The sequence below is a fragment of the Homalodisca vitripennis genome, chromosome 2 (genome assembly GCF_021130785.1).
Source record: "Homalodisca vitripennis isolate AUS2020 chromosome 2, UT_GWSS_2.1, whole genome shotgun sequence".
Classification (NCBI taxonomy): domain Eukaryota; kingdom Metazoa; phylum Arthropoda; class Insecta; order Hemiptera; family Cicadellidae; genus Homalodisca; species Homalodisca vitripennis.
Genome location: NC_060208.1, coordinates 31,352,197 through 31,373,714, shown reverse-complemented (window position 1 = coordinate 31,373,714; position 21,518 = coordinate 31,352,197). Strand labels below are relative to the sequence as shown.

At 31.3% G+C, this 21,518-nt stretch overlaps 1 protein-coding gene across 1 annotated transcript in view; it reads right to left on the bottom strand.

The window, feature by feature from the left end:
- Positions 1-2,357: 2,357 nt before the first annotated feature.
- Positions 2,358-21,518, bottom strand: part of LOC124356234 (prion-like-(Q/N-rich) domain-bearing protein 25) — a 102,039-nt gene continuing 82,878 nt past the window's right edge. Inside the window, exons 24-32 of the mRNA XM_046807419.1 lie at positions 14,556-14,645; positions 14,096-14,218; positions 12,784-12,870; positions 11,354-11,443; positions 10,488-10,610; positions 9,570-9,656; positions 5,204-5,294; positions 3,050-3,202; positions 2,358-2,603 (exon numbers count right to left, since the gene is read on the bottom strand). Of these exons, the coding sequence (XP_046663375.1) occupies positions 2,467-2,603; positions 3,050-3,202; positions 5,204-5,294; positions 9,570-9,656; positions 10,488-10,610; positions 11,354-11,443; positions 12,784-12,870; positions 14,096-14,218; positions 14,556-14,645 (981 nt within the window). The 3' untranslated portion in view covers positions 2,358-2,466. The remainder of the gene's footprint in view (positions 2,604-3,049; positions 3,203-5,203; positions 5,295-9,569; positions 9,657-10,487; positions 10,611-11,353; positions 11,444-12,783; positions 12,871-14,095; positions 14,219-14,555; positions 14,646-21,518) is intronic.

Below are 21,518 nucleotides of genomic sequence, written 5' to 3'. Positions count from 1 at the left end.
TCCAGATTTAAGTTGAAAAATGGTGTCCTGAAGTTGGAAAGTGAGAATTTTAAAAGTAACTCTAAAATTTGAGGTACACATTCTTATTAATAGAACATAGCACAATAAAAAACAAGATAGAACTATCTAAAAAAAGAAGTAAAAATGCGTTTGAATTTCTCTGCTTTTCTCTGACATTTTTCTCAACATTTTATTAAATAGCACCAACGATTTCATTATCACATATTTTAGGCCAATGGGAATTCTGGAGGGTGAATAAAGAGTCGAAGTTCTTAGTTCTCTGGGATTTGGCTGAAGGTTTACGCCATGAGGGTGTGTTACATACTCCACAGGCTATCTCAAGGACAATTTTATCTTGTAGACTGTAAGATTTCCATGTACATATGTTATTATTACAAGCATTCTGTAAAAATTTAATTAAGCACTTTATATGTCCATGTCTCTTCACATCTACTTCAGATTTTTCCACCTTATTTACAATCTGTTCTATTAGTATAACTGAGTACCTAAAATTTAAGAGATGCTAATAAAAACAGTTTCACAATCTGACTTTAAGGCTCCATTTTAAACCTAAACCTAAAATTAATCAATGGATTGAAGTGACCACCACTTATCTCAGGAATATTTGGAATTCCATATAAAAATAATAATGATGTACCTGTTTTCAAAATTGAATTTCGTGTGAAGCTGCGAGTACTATTATAAAATACTGTAAGTAAATAATATGAAGCAAAACCTAGGGATTTTCAGTTTTTTAATCCATTTTCCAAGTAACTTATGATTTAAAATACCTCTTTTCCTTTTACGATAAAATCACCAATTACTGAAATTGCCATAAGATTTTTAAGACAGAGACATGAACAAGTATCATCTAGCGTTTAACTTAATCCTTCGGATATTGACGATTCATAAGATATGCAGGGTGTAAAATAAGTTTCTTTAAAGGTGAAGTGATTATTTACCAAGTTTTATTGCTTTACCTGTAATCGTACGGGGATTATCAAGTCCGTTTGGGACGTTTTTACACCCTGTATAACTTTACAACCAAACTGCAGTAGAGGAGTCACTTAAACTCATGAGTAAGTTTAATTTACCTAATAAATATACACTGTCTACTAGATATTATCGCATTAGAATTTATAATGACGTTATCCCTTTTTAATTACACCTTATATGTTTAATATCACATTACACTGAGATTATATGGCTATCTAATACTTATCATTGTAGTAGGATTATTTTGCTTGATATTAGCTCCACTATATCTGCATATTCTATGATTCAGGAAATTCAATGACTGTGAACCTTAACTACCCTTGGAATTCTATTTTTTTAACGTAGATTCTTCTTACATTCTGGGGAATAATATAAGAACACTTTAGTCCGACCCTTCCATATTTATAGCTATAAAAAACATGAAATCTTGGTGGGGAAATTTGTATTTAGACAAGATATTATTTTTATTGTGAGCTTCATATATTTGCTTATTCTAAACTAGTCGCCATTGAAGGGTCGTTATTTCAGAGCGCCCCTCTGTCTGCTGACAAGTTACTGCAAAGTTATCGAACTTCAGCCATCACAGGACTGCCTGCCAGACTCGTTACAAAGTTCAGGATTTGAAGCTGACATTTCTGCATTGGAGCAATGGAATGATGAAAGTGTTTTAGGATGCTAAAGTTAATGATCATCGTTTAAACTTTTGTATTGTATAAAATATTACGAATCTTTTGAATCCCGAACTGCTCCAAATTGATCATTTAATCACCAAATTTATTAAAAAATGGATGATTAAGATGTGTTTTAATTAAGACCGTAAGAAAAATTACTAAAGACCCGTTGAGAATTCCAACTATTCTTATAAAAATGAACTCTTTGATTAAAAATGAGCTTTTTTACCACTTGATCTAATCTAAACATCCACTACCTTGATTGAAAGGACACTATTTATTGGATACAACATTTTATTATAGTATAAAACCATTCTACCACTGTTTTATGAATCATATCTTTGGAAAAATTTGTTCCGATTGAGACCAAATTATTTTTTACAAATAAAACATGTTTCTTTTTAATGTAAATCTCGTAATTGCAGCTCTACTAGTTAGTTTTTCTTAATGTTCAAACTTAAAGTTCTTAATATATACTTTTTCATCCAGAAGTAGAAAGGGATGTGTTCATTAAAACATCTGATTACTACATACGATAGACTACATTTAATATAAAATCATGGTATTACTGTTAATCACAGGATTTTAATTTTACATTTTTAAATCAATACTATAATATATATATATATATATATATATATATATATATATATATATATATCCAAATCCTTGGTACAATGAAGAGATCAGTTGAAATATAATATTTATTCAAACCACACAATGTTTACAGATATGTTAAACTTTTATAGCACACTCGGAAACGTTGTCGATATGGATTTTGTAAGCAGAGCCTGTAATCTTACACTATCGTAACTGGGATAGCTCCTCTCGGTAAGATTTGGTAGCATTTGGTGGAACATTGCAGTTTATCCGTTTGATCTTTCTCTTCACAGGTACGCCGGCACTCCATCTTTTCCTTTCCCACTGACACTTCAACTGCAAGCAAAATTACATACGTCTTTATTCTGACAAATATTAAGCATATAAATCTGAACGTATACAAAATCCATGATTTAGACTGATGAGTAAAATATATTAAGGCAAGGCTATATTGATAGTATCCATTAGTTCAAGCTTGAAGAAATATCCAAATACAAATCTCATAGTTAAATTTTCCCATGAATAGTATACAACTATTTTAACAGCAGCTATTGTAATATTACATTATTATAATCCGAATAAAGCAATCATCACTCAGATTAAAAGCCACTGCAACAAAACTCAATATTTTCTTTAAATGTGGCTGTAAAATTTTTGAATATTCACTAGGTTTGAATATGCTTAAAAAATTATAATTGCTTAGTTTACAAAATGAAATTTTTTAAATACGAGCACCATATGGATATTGTAAAGTATTGGTGATGGCAATAGTTATATCTTACTTGAATGTACTCCTTTCTTAGGTGCAATCATCTGGATCTGTGCAGATATTGAGTTGTCTTTCTTGCACTGGATTCTGCATCGGTTGTTTCTCTTCTTGGATTTGAAACATAACTCTTGACAATTCATTGTCTCGTCTTCCAGTTTTATTTTCTCTACAGGCAAATAAAACATTCATCATTTCAGAGTCTGATTCTTAATCTGTTTATAGAAGTTTCAAGGTAAAACTTTTCATGAAGTGAATACGTTTAAACAAATTATTTTGAATTTCTGATAAGGTTTTTATCTGAAATCTTTAGACATTACATTTTTTTATTCATAGGTTAATATTAAAGGTAAACGGAAACATAAGGCTACTATATGGAATATAAAAATTAAAAGACGGTATATTGGCATTCCGGGTTCACAATTTTCTGTAAAACAAATTATTGACGTACTAGAATTACTGAAATAGACAAAAATGTGTTTATAATACTAAATATTTGCTATTATTCTATCAAATAATAGAATTTTTAGTGTTATTGAATAGGAAAAATTCTGAAATTTATAATAATTAAAAATTTACACCAAATCAATATATATATATATATATATATATATATACATATATATATATATATATATATATATATATAATTGGGTTTCAATAACCCTTATACTGCAATATAGGTCAATGTTTGTTCAAGAGTTTTATATATATATATATATATATATATATATATATATATATATATAACTCTTGAACAAACATTGACCTATATTGCAGTATAAGGGTTATTGAAACCCAATAATACCGTTCACATTAATGTATATATGTGTTCCCATGTGAATAGTGGTAATAACACGTTTCACATTAACATTAACCGCAGAAAGAAGCATCCATTTTTAATGCTAGGCATTGATCGCTAGCATCAATGCATATTTGCATAATTGCATAATTTATGTATGTTTTGCTTTTTATACGCTATTCAAGTGAATATCAGCAAAGAAAAACGTTTAAAAATATTTAATCAAAGTCACTTCCATGTGTAATCCTGAAGATTCGACTTCAGATCTTTAAATATTTCAGGTACTCATGTATGTTTTACTATTTTCCATGAACCTTCACTTTTCCTTTAACATACATATATATATATATATATATGTCTACAGTCTATTGTTTGAAGGTAGTAAAAACGTCTATATATCAATATTAATTACACCCCACACCCACCGGTATTCTACAGTACGGTAATCTTTTCCCTTACGAATCAAGTTATGCATATCAATACAAAACAATATGGGTATGTTTATTTCAATAAACATTGAATCACAAAAAGTACTTGCTCCGCCGGGACTCGAACCCGGATCTCTCACTTGCCGGGTGAATGTGCTACCATTACACCATAGAGCCCTTACTTTTTACAATTCAATTGTTTTGTATTTGGCCGTTTCTTTAACATGTTGGTTTACATAATAACCAAACTAACATATTATAGAAAGACCAAATACCTGTCAAATGACAATTCATAAGTGGCAATTCAAAAAATTCATAAAATTTTTATAAGTGGCAATAGCCTAATTTAATTTCATTAAATATTGAATCAAAAAAGTACTTGATATTGAAAATACATATTCAGTCAAACCTATTCGGCAAGTACATACAAATTCAAACCCAATTTACCTAAGAACATTAGAACAAGCACACCAATTGGTTTTAAAGAGCAAAATTCCACATGGACTGAACATCAGATAACTTAGCCAAAAACGTCTAAATTTGAAATCAACATATGGAACAATAATTGTTTAGTTCATGTCATCTGTATTTATTATTATTATTTATTCACTGATTATTTACTTTCGTTTGTACTGTTTTCTTTTATATTTTTATACTTTATACAATTTTTGCACCTGAAGACGGTTTTCACCGAAATATAGTGCCAATGTTTTAAAAACACTTTGTTTTAATTGTACAGTAATATACTAATATATATATATATATATATATATATATATATATATATATATATATATATATATATATATATATATATATATATATCAACTACTACAGTGTTACTCGTAACATTTCTCGTTTTACGATTCTACGATAGTAATCCTATACAATGTGTTTAACGAACTTAAAATTTGTTTTAACGATATAATATAAGTATTACCTGGAGGTTTAAACTCGTGAGGAACATCATAACATGACATGCACTTTCCGTTGTTGCAGTATGATGAACAGCATTCAAAAGGAGAAGAGCACTGAAAATTTAAGCGTTGAAATATTAATAATACAGCTTTAACTAAGAGTTTAAGTATAAGTCCAAAATGCAAAGTCCAATTCAAACAGAAGGTGATTCAATTGATTAAATTTGTTTTAATTTCGGATATATGAAAAAGATATTTGCAATCCATAATCAGGTCATCGTATTAAATTGGTAGTTCATATTAGGCTTGTATAATAACATATATATTAAGATGTATCTGTTTTTATTATTCTGTTATGTGTACTTTACTTGAAACACAAGTTTGAGATAAAGAAATATGTAATATGTTATTTTTAGGTTTTAAATTTATATAGATGTAGACATCAATGTTTCCCACATCGTACATTTATTAAATGAACACCTAGTAACAGACTACGTTACATTTGGATGCAAACCTTCAAGCCTATACCTCATTTCAATCTTGACATGTTCTATAGAGTAACAAACAAGGATAAAGAGAACAGAAATTTGTTCAGTTACTAGGCAGACAAAAGAGAAATTCCATAAGTCTAGTAAATGATACGCTTCAATAACGCCCAGCCTAATCCCATTGATACAAATAAAGCATCATCAAACTCATTCTGTCAAATGAAAAGTTAAGTTCAATGAAAAATAGTAAAAAATACATGAGTACATGAAATATTTAAAGATTTGAACTCGAATCTGCAGATTACATATGGTAGTGACTTTTATTAAATATTGTTAAATGTTTTTCTTTGCTGAAATTCAATTGAATAGCGTATAAAAAAACAAAACATTTATGCAAATATGCATTGATGCTAGCGATCAATGAGTAGCATTAAAAATGGATGCTTCTTTCTGCGGTTAATGTTAATGTGAAACGTGTTATTACCACTATTCACATGGGAACACATATACATTAATGTGAACGGTATTATTGGGTTTCAATAACCCTTATATTGCAATATAGGTCAAAGTTTATAATTTTTTATAGTTTAAGGCACACTGTGTGCTAAATATATTGATTATTGTATATTGTCATAGTTATTCTATTCTGTTATGGGCAAACAAAGAGAATCTAAGAATAAACAATTAAAGCTATGCTGAAGGTTCCTTTACTTTGTACCTTGGTAACATATATAATAATCTATATCTATATATATAAAAATGAATGTTTGTATGTTTGTCCTTTATGGAATCGTGAACTATTGGACCGATCATGATGAAAATTTGTACGTATATGTATTTTTTTCCACGGAGAAGGTTTATAAGCTATGCCCATCCCTTTCCCGATTCAGGATTCCGCCCCACTGGTTACAGAAATACCCATAAGAAATGCATTGCAGCAAACATATGTTAACGTCTTTTCAAATTTTTAATCAGCTGTTCTTTGTAGCTGTTCTTTGTAAACATATATTACACTTATAGTTTTAAAGCATAGAGTAAGCTTAAGAGAAACGACAAATTTTGTTTAAACTGTTTTTTGCAATCACTGTTAAACATAGACTTTACTATCCAGATAATACAATTCAAATTTGACGTAAAAATTCACCTTTAACTGCAATATTTATTTAATATAAACCATGCTCATGCTTGATCAGAAGAGTAATGCAGATATCATAATTACTATCTTACGTTGGCTACAAATATAAAGAATGTTATAAAATCAACCTTAGTTGTTTTTTTTTGACAGAAGTATGGTTCTCAAAACTCCGTGTGTACATATTCTCTCGATCGAGACAACAAAGCAAGCTCAATCGTGGCATCGGAGATATAACTAATTTAATCTAAAATTTATTATAGTAAAAAAAAAATTTACTAAGTAATATAAGGACTTCGGTTCTTAAGATTTGCGTGCGAAGCCGTGGGTAACAGCTAGATAGAGGCAGGAATATGGTACATACCTTCATAATACGCCCAAGAGGCTCACGATGGAACGACTATCAATTATCTCAGCAATGTTTAGAATGTGATAGAAAAAGAATAAGTGAATATAGTGTACTGTTTTCAACGGGAAATTGCGTGCGAAGCCGCGGGCAACTTTTGCAAAAAATTATTGAAATGCGCAGCAAAGCGCGCCGGGCCCGCTAGTATATATATAAATGAATGTTTGTATGTTTGTCCTTTATGGAATCGTGAACTATTGGACCGATCATGATGAAAATTTGTACGTATATGTATTTTTCCACGGAGAAGGTTTATAAGCTATGCCCATCCCTTTCCCGATTCAGGATTCCGCCCCACTGGTTACAGAAATACCCATAAGAAATGCATTGCAGCAAACATATGTTAACGTCTTTTCAAATTTTTAATCAGCTGTTCTTTGTAAACATATATTACACTTATAGTTTTAAAGCATAGAGTAAGCTTAAGAGAAACGACAAATTTTGTTTAAACTGTTTCTGCAATCACTGTTAAACATAGACTTTACTATCCAGATAATACAATTCAAATTTGACGTAAAAATTCACCTTTAACTGCAATATTTATTTAATATAAACCATGCTCATGCTTGATCAGAAGAGCAATGCAGATATCATAATTACTATCTTACGTTGGCTACAAATATAAAGAATGTTATAAAATCAACCTTAGTTGTTTTTTTTGACAGAAGTATGGTTCTCAAAACTCCGTGTGTACATATTCTCTCGATCGAGACAACAAAGCAAGCTCAATCGTGGCATCGGAGATATAACTAATTTAATCTAAAATTTATTATAGTAAAAAAAAAATTTACTAAGTAATAAAGAACTTCGGTTCTTAAGATTTGCGTGTGAAGCCGTGGGTAACAGCTAGATAGAGGCAGGAATATGGTACATACCTTCATAATACGCCCAAGAGGCTCACGATGGAACGACTATCAATTATCTCAGCAATGTTTAGAATGTGATAGAAAAAGAATAAGTGAATATAGTGTACTGTTTTCAACGGGAAATTGCGTGCGAAGCCGCGGGCAACTTTTGCAAAAAATTATTGAAATGCGCAGCAAAGCGCGCCGGGCCCGCTAGTACTTCATAACAGACTTAATTTGTATTTAGGAAATAATTCAAATAAAACTATGACATAAACGAAATGAATGTTGTGTGCAGACGCTATGGGAAGGCTTAACACGCACAGAAAGTCGTGCTAATTTAATTTTTTTATTCTCGGTTGTCCAATAGATGAAAAATCGAGATCCTTCCCCCCCCCCCCGCCCATCAAAACATGCGCATTTAGGATATGGGCAGGGAACTAAGGCAGGGATTAAGTAATGAATCGTTCATACGTAAAACCCAATGAAAAAACCTAGAAATGTTAGGTACATATAAAAATGAAGGTCCTTAGGTATAAAACTGTTTCTATGAACGAAACCAACAAAATTTAAATATTAGTAGGATATTAACTATTAAGAGCATATTTATAACATAACAAAGTTTTGATATGTTTTAAGATTTCTTTACATGACAATAAAATTGTTATAACATGCCTAATCATGTTCATGTGACAATACAATTACAATGTTAGGACAGAGCCATCGTAACACACGAGCTTCAGACATTATGTTGTCAATGCCGCCATTCTGTTACGTGCCTTCAGGAAAGATGTAATAGTGTTGCTCTGGACTCGCTTTCGAGCATCTCTAATTAAATTTTCCAAGCCAAGATTCAAGGGGACCTTATTAACTTATCCCCAATTGAGTCAGATATGCGAGGATGATGTCTATAGCATCAGCAGAATCTGCATATGCAAACACAAGGCAGATGTATTTCTTGCCCTTTCAAACGTCTGAATTACCACGATCCTAATTTATAAAAATCACCCAAAAATATTATAATTTTAATTTTGTAACATTTAGTGCAGGAGGCTTTTTATGTTTTTTAATAAATTAATGTAGTATTTTTTATACAAACAAGTAAGTATTTTAAACGTCCCGAAGGAATTGATGAAATTTACACTACTTATAGCTTGTTAAACGGATAAACACAACGTGAAGAACATCTGAATAAAAGTTCTGTTTGAGACATTTTTTTTATTTGCACAAAAGTACTTAAGCACTCTTAGATAAATACAAGCACGACGGAGTCTTAACCTTGCTTATGATCATTTGAAGGGAGTAAGTACGGTACAAAGTCTGTGAAGGATTAAAATCAAATTATTTACATTCATTTTTATTTGTAACTGTAAATATATTCTTCTAAACCTAGATAGAACGATGGGTAGATACTGAATTCCGGATGTAGATTTCGTTATTTAAGCACTAGATCTTTCCTTACCTTGCAAATGAATCTGATTTAATATTAAACAATTTTAAATGTTGCTGAATACTTACTGTGGCGTTATTAGGCTTGCATTTGATCTTAGGCAGGCATTTACAGTTGATACACATCAGAGAGCAGCAGCTAGTATGTATGACACACTGCAATAAATACAGGAGTTAAGCACTATTTTATATATGTAGAATACAGACTTGTATATTGTAGGAATAAGGCCAAAATCAGTACAATAAAGTGTAATAAATTATTAACCAAAGGAAAGAGATATGTTTCACGTTAACTTTTGTTTAGAATCTAAATGCACATTGTAGTCCACAGAGTGACTGTATGATTAACCAACATAAACTGAGATTGGTTTATGTTTAATTAAGTGTGTTTTTAGTTGTGCAACAGGTATATTTTATTACTGAAATATAAGAGTTAGTTATGCATTTAATAATTTTGTTCAGAATGTTTACGCTAAACATTCTGTTATTTTTATTATTATTAATAACACATTTTCTTAAATCAGTGTAGTGATTTCTGTCAAAGAAGTGTTTCTTATGTCCATTAGATGCATTTAAGCATAGCGGTAAGTGCCCCTAATAAATTGAGCAGAAATTCCCAAACTTATTGGCCAAAATAGATAAGATAAGAAATTTTAATTGATGAAAAATTAACTAAAATCTTTACAAATTCAGTAGAATTATATAAAAATAAATAAATACGTCTATAATATCTCAACTTTATCTAAATTTAGAATAATCATTCAAATGGTTTTAAAACTTTTATTATTTTTTAAAATCTTCCTCTGTACCTCTTATAAACATATTCCATTAAAAATACTGGTAATTTTGAGTGCCTTTTGAAACATTCAGCGCTATATACCGTATATATAGGCTTAGAACCACTTGCATGACATTTAAAACTTTAAACTTTAAGATTCTCATGGAAACTATAACTATGCACAACTAATAAGAACAATTTCCACTTACTTGTTCGCCGCCTGGTAAGCATTGCTCTTCGGTCGATAATACTGATGGCGGCAAAGTGGGAGACACGTTTTGGCACACGTTATCCTTACACTCCCCATAACAGCAATCTTCTTTTTTGTCACACTAATACATAATTTTATTTTTAGCCAGTAAAACTTCATAAATATATTGTAATGTGTAATGCTGTTAATACTATCTTTTGTTTTTTACATTGTGTTGTTTATATTTCATTTTATATACAATAACTTGAAACACCCATAGGATTCATTTAAAAAATATTTTATAAAATCGTAAAAAGGTGAAGATGAAGTTTTTAAGCAGGAATTTAGCAAATCTATAGCAAATTATAACTGAATTCTACCACAGCTATGATTTTAAAATTAAAGTAATGAAAAATATTTGAGTGCAATTCTGTTTTTTATTTAAAAATTATATATCAACGTTATTCAAACCCTTAAGATTAAAACTAATAGAATTTAATTTCGTATGAATAAATTTACCTAGAACTTCTCTTTCATAACCAGATTTTGACGTCTGGCGAACACAGCCAAATAATTAAAGAGGGCATAGTTCCAAATTTTATATAGTCTAAAATAAGTTTGTGTGGCTAAAATCTAAAACGGTATGTTAGACGGTACAATAAAACACACACCACACACTTATATATGTTTCAATTTGTTCATTAAGTTTTTAAGTACTACTCAAATCGTAATCTATGGAATCAGATTCACGGATACATGTTCTAGAATTTGTAAACAGTTTGCGCTCCCCGACATTAATATTTTTATGAAGGAAATCTTACAAAAGCTTATTTTAGTTATGAGAACTCCCTAACAAAACTAATATAATTGTTACTAAGTACATACCATGTCTCCTGGTGGTTTACACGGTGCTTGGCTTGCATCACACTTGTCGTTCCAGCATTGTCCGAGACAACATTGACTGTCATTCATGCACTGCAAAAAATCAAACTTACTTGGCACAGTAAAATACCTCTACTAGTATAAGATATTGACTAATATTCTGCTGAGAAGTAATATGGGAAATAAATCAGAGTTTATAACAATTTGATTGTAAATATTATACAATAATACACCTTTTGACACTTTTTGATAGATTTGATTGTGTTTAATGTACACAATAATATCAATCAAAAAGTGTATTATTGTATATTATATATCAAACACATTTCGAGGCTACATTTCTAATATTTATTTGACAGTTTCCAGATATGTATGGACTATAGCAAAAACAAACAAAAATCAGTTACGAAAGGAGATAAAGCTGTGATGGCTTGAAAAATGAAATTTTAATACAAAAATAAAGTCCCACGCCACTCCAGCTACCCTATGATGGAAAGTGCTACCCAAGAGGTTCCAAGATTAGAAACACAGAGGTGCTGCTCCAAAAACTGAGGTGCTATCAATGACACGGTGGATACGGTTTCACTAATACTGGTTGTAATGAAGAAATTACGCAAACGATCAGTGATGCTCCCACTTAATAAACAGAGTAAATACTTTGATAGGCCAGCATGTTGTAAAAATGAATTACTACTATTAAAATCTAACTCTGTTTCAAAAGTTTCATGTTAAGGCAGCACCGCCGTGTACTATCAATGACATAGAATGAGAATCTTGTCATAACAAAAAGTGGAGATCTTGATTATATTGAACCTAAGATCTAAAGAGCTAAGCTGAATTACCTCTGGGGTTTTTTGAGGCAACGATATAAATGTTTCTAAAAGGCACAAGACACTTAAAATGTTTCCGGAGATAATTAATGATAGCCAATAATTAAGGCGGTTTTATGGAATGTTTTATTTTTGACTGTAGATTCAAGAGTAAAGATAGTAAACACATATAATTTAGTGTGGTTGGAAAATGATGGAAAACTGCTTGTAATATTATGAGGTATTACTAATAATAAAATTGAAAAGAAATCTACCGGGAAGCTATTGAACCTGCATGGGGTATGCGAAATCAAAACAATATATAAATATTGAAATTCAATAAATATTCAAAAACACCATGACCAATAGAAATACTGGAAAATAGCATAATACTATCCTTAAACTTAGTTTTTATCTTTAATACTTTAATATCTTTTTGTATGCTAACGGGCACTAAGTACGTACAGCTATTTCATTATTACTCTTCTATTTTGTTACGAGTAAATGAGTGTAACAACGTAGGGTATCAGTGTATTTTTCTACCAGACTATTGTATGAGAAATAAGTTTTATTGAAAACTTAGAATTTATTTATACACATTATACCTAATACGTTTTTACTTACATCTTCTCCTTCTTTTTTACAAGACCTCTTGGGTGTACATTTATTGTCAATGCAACTTTCTGAACAGCACTCTTCATTAGCCGTACACTGGAAGAAATAAGAATACAGTTATAACATATTCTAAATGTTAATTAACTACTAAGACATGTCAATAATTTATTTAGCAACATATGGGACAGCTATAAATAATGGGAACAGCATTTTCCTAATTTTTAAATACGTAACATATTTACAAGTTGAGTGTGCGACACTAGGTGTGTCTCGCATAATTTTATTTTAAAGTTGAAATGGGGTTGCAAACCCTAAAACATTTATATTTCTTTCCTAGCCCTCTTGTTGCTCTAGTAGATTAAATATAACAAACACTTGAATTATTAAACAGAAAATTAAAATATTTTTCTTCAAGTTAAAACGCACATATGGGTTGAAATGGAATTGCAACTATTAAATGAAGTATATTTTTTCAACTTCTTAAGTCCTACAGGGATTAAATTTGATACAAACATGACTCATGACTTACAGAGAATAAAAAAGCATTTTTCATAAAATCAACCACGTTTAGGGGTTTAAAAAGGATTACAATCCCTATAAAACCTTTGTTTTTGTTCCTTAATGCCTCATGGTTTAAAAAGATAAAATTGCAAATACACGTGACTTGTATTTCAACATTGCATGCTATCATCAGAAAATGTAAATATTTTTCATTGGCGTTCAACTTCCAACAGGGGCTGAAAATGGGTTGCTTCCCCTGAGAGAGCCATACGAGCCATATTTTGTTTTTTAAATTCCCGTTGTCCTAGAAGGGAGAAATTTTACACACATGTGTATGCACTGAAAAGGCTACCAGTGCAGAAAATGCATTCGATTGGAAGTAGATTGCTCTTTGGAAATATTCCCTTTTTCTCCGAAATACACTTTGTATGCCTATATTTTTTTTTAATGGGGACACAAAGACCAATACTCTAAGATTTTTTTTCGTTTCAATCATATTACTGGTAACTTTGAGATTTGTAGGGATTTATAACTACAAAATATCTAGCAAGCTCAAGCTCTACTTATTTCTCACCAACCTTGACGCATTGTTCTTCAGTTGGTGCAAATGTGGGCGGACGAGGTGTGTACATGTTTTGGGATTTGTAGGGATTTATAATTACAAAATATCTAGCAAGCTCAAGCTCTACTTACTTTCTCACCAACCTTGACGCATTTTTCTTCAGTTGGTGCAACTGTGGGCGGACGAGGTGTGTACATGTTTTGTGATTTGTAGGGATTTATAACTACAAAATATCTAGCAAACTCAAGCTCTACTTACTTTCTCACCAACCTTGACGCATTGTTCTTCAGTTGGTGCAACTGTGGGCGGACGAGGTGTGTACATGTCTTGGCACACGTTATCAATGCATTCTCCATCACAACAATCTCTTTTATTTTGACACTAAAACATATAATTTGAAAAAATACTAAAACATCCAGAAATATATTATAATCTTTTATATAATATAGTTATATATATATATATATATATATATATATATATATTATAATTTTATTAACAGTATTTTTTTATGTTTTACGTTAATTTGCTTGTATTCTAATTGTGTATTCAGCAAATCTAAACACTACTAGGAGAAACATTTTTTAACTACCCTGTAAATGTGAAAAAGAATCTTTCTAACATGTGTAAATCTAACGTAATGTGGTTAACTGGCTAACAAAACTAATATAATTACATCGCTAATACGTTACTAATATAATGTCATCTAAGTACTTACCGTATATCCTGGTGGTGTACACGGTGCTTGTCCATCAACACACCTATTGTTCCAGCATTTTCCGAGACAACATTGACTGTCATGCGTGCACTGCAAAAATAATCAAACTAACTTGGCTTAGTGAAATACAACTACTACACACAAGACATTTAAAAAATATTCTGCTGGCAAGTAATATGTAAATGAAATCATAGTTTGCAATGTGACTTTACAGTTTTTAGGTATGTATGATCTATAACGAAATAAGAAAATCAGCTACGAAAGCAGGTAAACTTATGATGCATTGAACAATGAACTTTTAACGCAAAGAAAATTAAAGATTGAAAGTCCCACCCCATACCGGTTGCCCTATTACGGAAGGTACAACCAACAAAGTTTCAAGATGGCGAACACAATAGTGTTGGTCCACAAACTGCGGTGCAGATACAACACCGCAGTTTGTGTATTTTTTAGATTGTGTGTTTTATGACACAATAGATACAGCTATTTGCAATAATGGTTACACTGAGAAAAATTCTAAAAAGAACAGTGGTGCACTCACGTAATGAATAGAGAGCCGTCGTCGATTATTTAGCATGTTGCAAATATGATTTAGCATTATTAAAATCTAACTTTATTGAAAAAGTTGCTGTTGAAGCAGCATTATTGTGTTTCCGCTATGTAATAGTACTGGAGTTACAATCTTTCCGTGTTAGAAAGTGGAGATCTTGATTATTTTGGACCTACGATCTGAATAGCTAAGGTAGGGCTTCTCTGAGGCAGTGGTTTCTAAGTCACAAGTCGACCTCATCAATTGCGTCTACTGTGCGGTTAACATTGTCATATAACGTCCTGGACTACGATAGCGAATAAATTTAAGGTAGTTGAAAGGATATTTGTTGTTGGAATATTTAAAGGGTCCTAGGTTGCAATTTGAAGGTGCTAAATGCAAGACTGAAGATAACCAAAGATACTTGTAGGTGCTCCCAATCAGAGATAACTGATTAGTTAGTGATATGAGGTTCCACTATGCTAACATTGATTAGAAAAAATCGGGAAGTTACTGAAGCTGTCCGTGCACGACTAATCATATCAATGTGGTCTTATGAATATGTAATAAACATAAGTAATTAACTAAAGTCCACTCACAGATTAAACTAGAATAACTAAACCTCTTGGACAAGATGAAAAATGTACTGTACACGTTTATGGTACTAAGCAAACAGTAATAGAACTATAGTTTATGAATATCTTATCTACTGTCGGCTTTTGAGCACTAGGTTCACTCTTATTTCTTAATACTTGCTTTCTTTTTATAAAAATTATCACTATAAACACATAGCATTTCTCTTCACAGCAATGTTCTACAATGGCTAATCTATAAAACTTAGGTCTTCATTGAAAAATGTACAAATTTATTGCATATGTAGTAACTAAAACGTCTTTACTTACATATTCCTCTACTCTTTTACACGCTTCCTTCAACACGCATCTATTTTTAAAACAAGTTTGTGAACAGCATTCTTGATCAGACTCGCACTGTAAGAAAGATGTAAAATTTAACATCTCTTTAGATAAAGTATTCTGCTAAGAAACTTGTTTAATTTTATTTACATGTCATTAACATATGTCAGTTCAGAATAATAAAAACAACGCGTGTTCCTAATTTTTCAAGTACATGCTATATTAAAAAGAATGGATTTGAAAAGTCTGTATGAAGAAGCAATAAACCACATTCCTCCAAGTTAGTTAATGAGATAAGTCCTCTTTACAGTTCAAGTCTCTTTCAAAACTAGGTAATTAAAATTGTGATTTTAATTCAAGTTTATAGTGTGTCCTACCATTTACATGACGAGAGGGTATTTTTTTGTAATGGTTACTGTGGAGAAATCTTTATTTTCACCTGAGATTCAAGTGAAAATCATTTAATCTTATATTACAATATTAGGGTAACAGGAATATAGTTTGTCGTGAAAATTATACCTGGATAAGGATTTCCTTGATAAGGGAGTAGTTTAGTTCCATACATCGCTATTTTATAATATAAATACAGTGATACTCTTAATATATATATATATATATATATATATATATATATATATATATATATACCAGTTTTTCTGAAACTTCCTTGTATTTTTGGGTGATATACCGTTAAATATAACTATGTACTTGTTTTATAAATAATTAAATTACATCTGGAGTCTAACCTCTCACATCAGCAAAAGTTCAAATACCGAAAAGTTTTGTGTCAACCATATACTCGTATTGCGGATTTAATATGTATATGGTTTCGGCGAGCCTAATATTAATTTATGTTCGATTTTGTCTTGAAGAGATTGGTTTTAACTAAGAATACTACTCCGTGATAAAATGTTTATTTAATATAAAGCGTTCTATGACCCCAACATGAATAATCTCATTATTTCGATAATGTAAACGTGTAGGCAATTGATTGAGTGCAAAGTAATATAGTCCTACTTTATTCTTAACGATTTGGATTCTGAACTTTATCCTTATATGTGTCAGAACAAAATGTATTTGTAATTTAAAATACGTCTTATTGCCAACTGCCATTCAGTCTGATAAAAGTAAAGAAAATACATTACGGCATAGGAGTATGACTGCACTTAAATTAAATTTTCCCTCTAAAATGGATTGTTTGAAGTAAATTAAACTTCAAGAATACCAGATTTGTCACACACTTTCAATATTTGGATTATTTTAACAAAATTTAATGATTTATGAGAGCTGAGGCAACGAATTTTACAAGAAACGAGTCTAATTCAAGACACATTACATAACGCTGTATCAGTTTTGTATACAACTTTTCATTAATTTTTATGTTCTGTAATATTGTGCCTGGCTTGTGTATTGTTTCAATGTAGTTATAGAAACCAAAATAATTACTACTGTTTTCAAACACTGCCCAAACGCAATTTTATTAGATTTTTTATTTAAATCTTTTGCAACTCCTCATTTAAAATAGGTTATAAAATAATGTGCCGTTAAACATAAAACGTTCGATAAAATGAAAACATTTAGATACTTTCAAAATCAAAAGACAAGGGTAGACGTACAACTATCTATAACATGATAATTTGTTACATGTATGGTGGTTTCATACTTTTCCACACTTTGTACAAGTATATATTGTCGAATCATTGTATTTTACTTAGTTTGAATTTCGTTAGTTGATTATTATTACTTTAATAATTAATTCAGCTTTAGCAACGTCCATCACTCAAGGGGCTAGAAAAATTACATTTCTGGTCGTGTGTCTATCAGTCTGTCTATACACACTATATCTATAAAATTAACTGATTTATAGATTTTAATGTTTTCTGAAGCTTGCATGAATATTTTGTGAGGAAAATGACAAGTACACTGCAAGTCCGTAAAGGTACGGGGCAAATATATAGATACCCTCAGCGAATTCTATGTGTTCTGCAGGCACACATTTTAATCCATCGCGTTTCATTAACAACGTTAGAACTCACAGATATATTTGATATAAAATTCTGATATTTTGTACTATTAAAGATCGCATTATTACCACGCTGCCAGTCTTGGTATTTCTTGGTCGCTGTAGCAAATTCAATGAAAACTATAGCTCCAGACGATCGTTTCAGGGACAATGACCTATTTGGCTACTAAAGCTGAGCTAGTCGCTATCGCAAGAGTATCTTCAGGGACAATGACCTGTTTGGCTACTAAAGCTGAGCTAGTCACTATCGCAAGAGTATCTTCAGGGACAACGACCTAGTTGGCTACTATATCTGAGCTAGTCGCTATCGCAAGAGTATCTTCAGGGACAATGACCTAGTTGGCTACTATAGCTGAGCTAGTCGCTATCGCAAGAGTATCTTCAGGGACAATGACCTGTTTGGCTACTAAAGCTGATCTAGTGACTATTGCAGCATTTAGCTTCAGGGACAATGACCTAGTTGGCTACTAAAGCTGAGCTAGTCGCTATCTCAAGAGTATCTTCAGGGACAATGACCTAGTTGGCTACTATAGCTGAGCTAGTCGCTATCTCAAGAGTATCTTCAGGGACAATGACCTAGTTGGCTACTATAGCTGAGCTAGTCTCTATCTCAAGAGTATCTTCAGGGACAATGACCTAGTTGGCTACTATAGCTGAGCTAGTCGCTATCTCAAGAGTATCTTCAGTGACAATGACCTAGTTGGCTACTATAGCTGAGCTAGTCGCTATCTCAAGAGTATCTTCAGGGACAATGACCTGGTTGGCTACTATAGCTGCGCTAGTCGCTACCACACGAGTAGCTTCAGAGACTAAATTCAGCCTCGTGTCGTCGCTAGTTTTGCTGATGGCATTTATACAGAATGTGCGTATTATTCCTTCAGTTGCTTGGGAATATAACCTAAAATTGTGATCGGCATCTAGTTCCTGCCTCAATTGTCAAATGTCTTTACGTTTTTAGATGTTTTGTTGCTGTACGACATGAGAGTAAGACACTTCACTGAGGTTAATCTAGTATTTTGGTAAATTAACATTTCAGATGTGACAAACACCAATATAAGCGATAATATTTCTAGAGGCAGTAAAGTGTAGTTTCGTCAATATTAATTCAACATAATGATAACATTTAGAACTTATTCTTGTATTATCTGTCTTAACATTGCAGAATTACGAGTTCTGCCATTATTTTAGATATATTTTTACTATTGTTTAGGCAAAAATAAAATGTACATGTCGTGTGCTATTTTTCGCAGTGTTGGATAGGATGTGTTAGCTGTGTATGATAGATATTTTAATATGAAATACCATTATTGAATTAAAGTTGCATATATTAAAAAGTACTTACATATTCTCTCAATCTTTTACAGTTTGGCGGCGTCGTGCGTCGGCACTCGTAGTTAACGCAGTTTCCTGAACAGCACTCTCGATGGTCCGTGCACTGAAATTGTTTCGGTGAAATTAAAATTAACATGTTTGATGCAATTTTCGGCAGTGTTTGATCGGATGTGTTAGATATGAAATAAATATTTTAATGTGAACTACGAGTATTCATATAAAGTTGCATATATTAAAAAGTACTTGCATATTCTCTCAGTTTTTTACAGTTTGGCGGCATCGTGCGTCGGCACTCGTTGTTAACGCAGTTTCCTGAACAGCACTCTCGATGGTCCGTGCACTGAAATAAATTCATAACTTTAATTTTATAAATTCTAGCAATTATTAACTCTTGCTATAACAACTTGATACTTCACTTAGAATAATATCATAGTTAACGCTCTCTCCCTTTGAAGCTTATCATATACAAAGTTATTTTTGCACAGTTACCACTTTGGAAACTATTTGAATTTTGATATGTATGATATAGACTATAAAATTAACAGTGTAGCTTCTTAGATAACATACATATTTTAGGATTACTAAAAGAAACTCTAGTAGTCACGACAATATTGGAGATGAAAGATCGTGGTATGGAAAAGCCTCATTTATCATTGAACTGTTTCCCACCCTTCTAAGCATGTCTGAACCTAAAGTATAATATTTCACGACTTTTACATCATGTTTTAAAATCTTATCTTTTTGTCAATGCAGGATACTAATTCCAATAAATGAACAACAAAACTCAGGTATCACCTGAAAAAAACTTAACTCATTATCCATCCCGTAAGTCAGTGTAGGAGGAGGAATTTAAAAAGAATACCTTTCGTATAAAATAAAAAACAATGCATTTTAAGCTTTGCAGTCGAAATTCCCAGAGAATTTAAAAATATATAAGGCACCTATTTTAATTTAAATATTACAGCTCATAAATACAAGTTTATTTTAAAAATGCATCTGGGATGTTATAAAATCAATCGGTAACATGATACTTTGAACTTAATACTTTGTGAGCAAACGTTCGAAGTTTTGGGTATAGTATGATAATATTAGTTACTTTTAAACTCTTACAATTGATACTTCATACTGTAGAATAAAATCATATGTACACCCTTACTTACTTTCTTATACAATAGAACGATTGAGCGTCTGCATACCAAAACATTGTTTAATTTTTATATGTATGATAGAGACTATAAAATTAACAGTATAGCTTCTTAGAGAACATACATATTTTAGGATTACTAAAAGAAACTCTAATAGTCACGACAATATTGGAGATCAAAGATCGTGGTATGGAAAAGCCTCAGTTATCATTGAACTGTTTCCCACCCTTCTAAGCATGTCTGAACCTAAAGTATAATATTTCACGACTTTTACATCATGTTTTAAAATCTTATCTTTTTGTCAATGCAGGATACTAATTCCAATCAATGAACAACAAAACTCAGGTATCACCTGAAAAAAAAACTTAACTCATTATCCATCCCGTAAGTCAGTGTAGGAGGAGGAGTGTAAAAATAATACCTTTCGTATAAATTTAAAACAATGCATTTTAAGGTTTGCAGTCGAAAATCCCAGAGAATTTAAAAAATATTTAAAGCACCCTTTTTTTAATTTAAATATTATAGCTCATTAATACAAGTTTATTTTAAAAATACAACTGTGATCTTATAAAATCAATCAGTAACATGATACTTTGGACTTAATACTTTGTGAGCAAACGTTCGGAGTTTTGGGTATAGTATGATAATATTAGTTACTTTTAAACTCCTCAATTTTAACGTCATACTGTAAATAAAATATATGTACACCCTTACTTACTTTCTTATACAATAGAACGATTGAGCGTCTGCATACCAAAGCCGCATTGTTTAATTCATATAAGGATTTGTAAATGCTATGTGATTATACAATGCAGTCGCATTACAGAGGCAATCGCATTATATCACAATCATTAGTATCTCATGGTTTTAACACATATATGGAAGTATGAGGCAAACATAAAACGTTTATAATCTACACACTTTTACGTAACTGTTCATATTATTATAAGGTTATACCGTAACGTAGAAAGTCTCATTGTAATACATGTGTTTGCAATTTTCTTCAAAGCTTCAGGACTA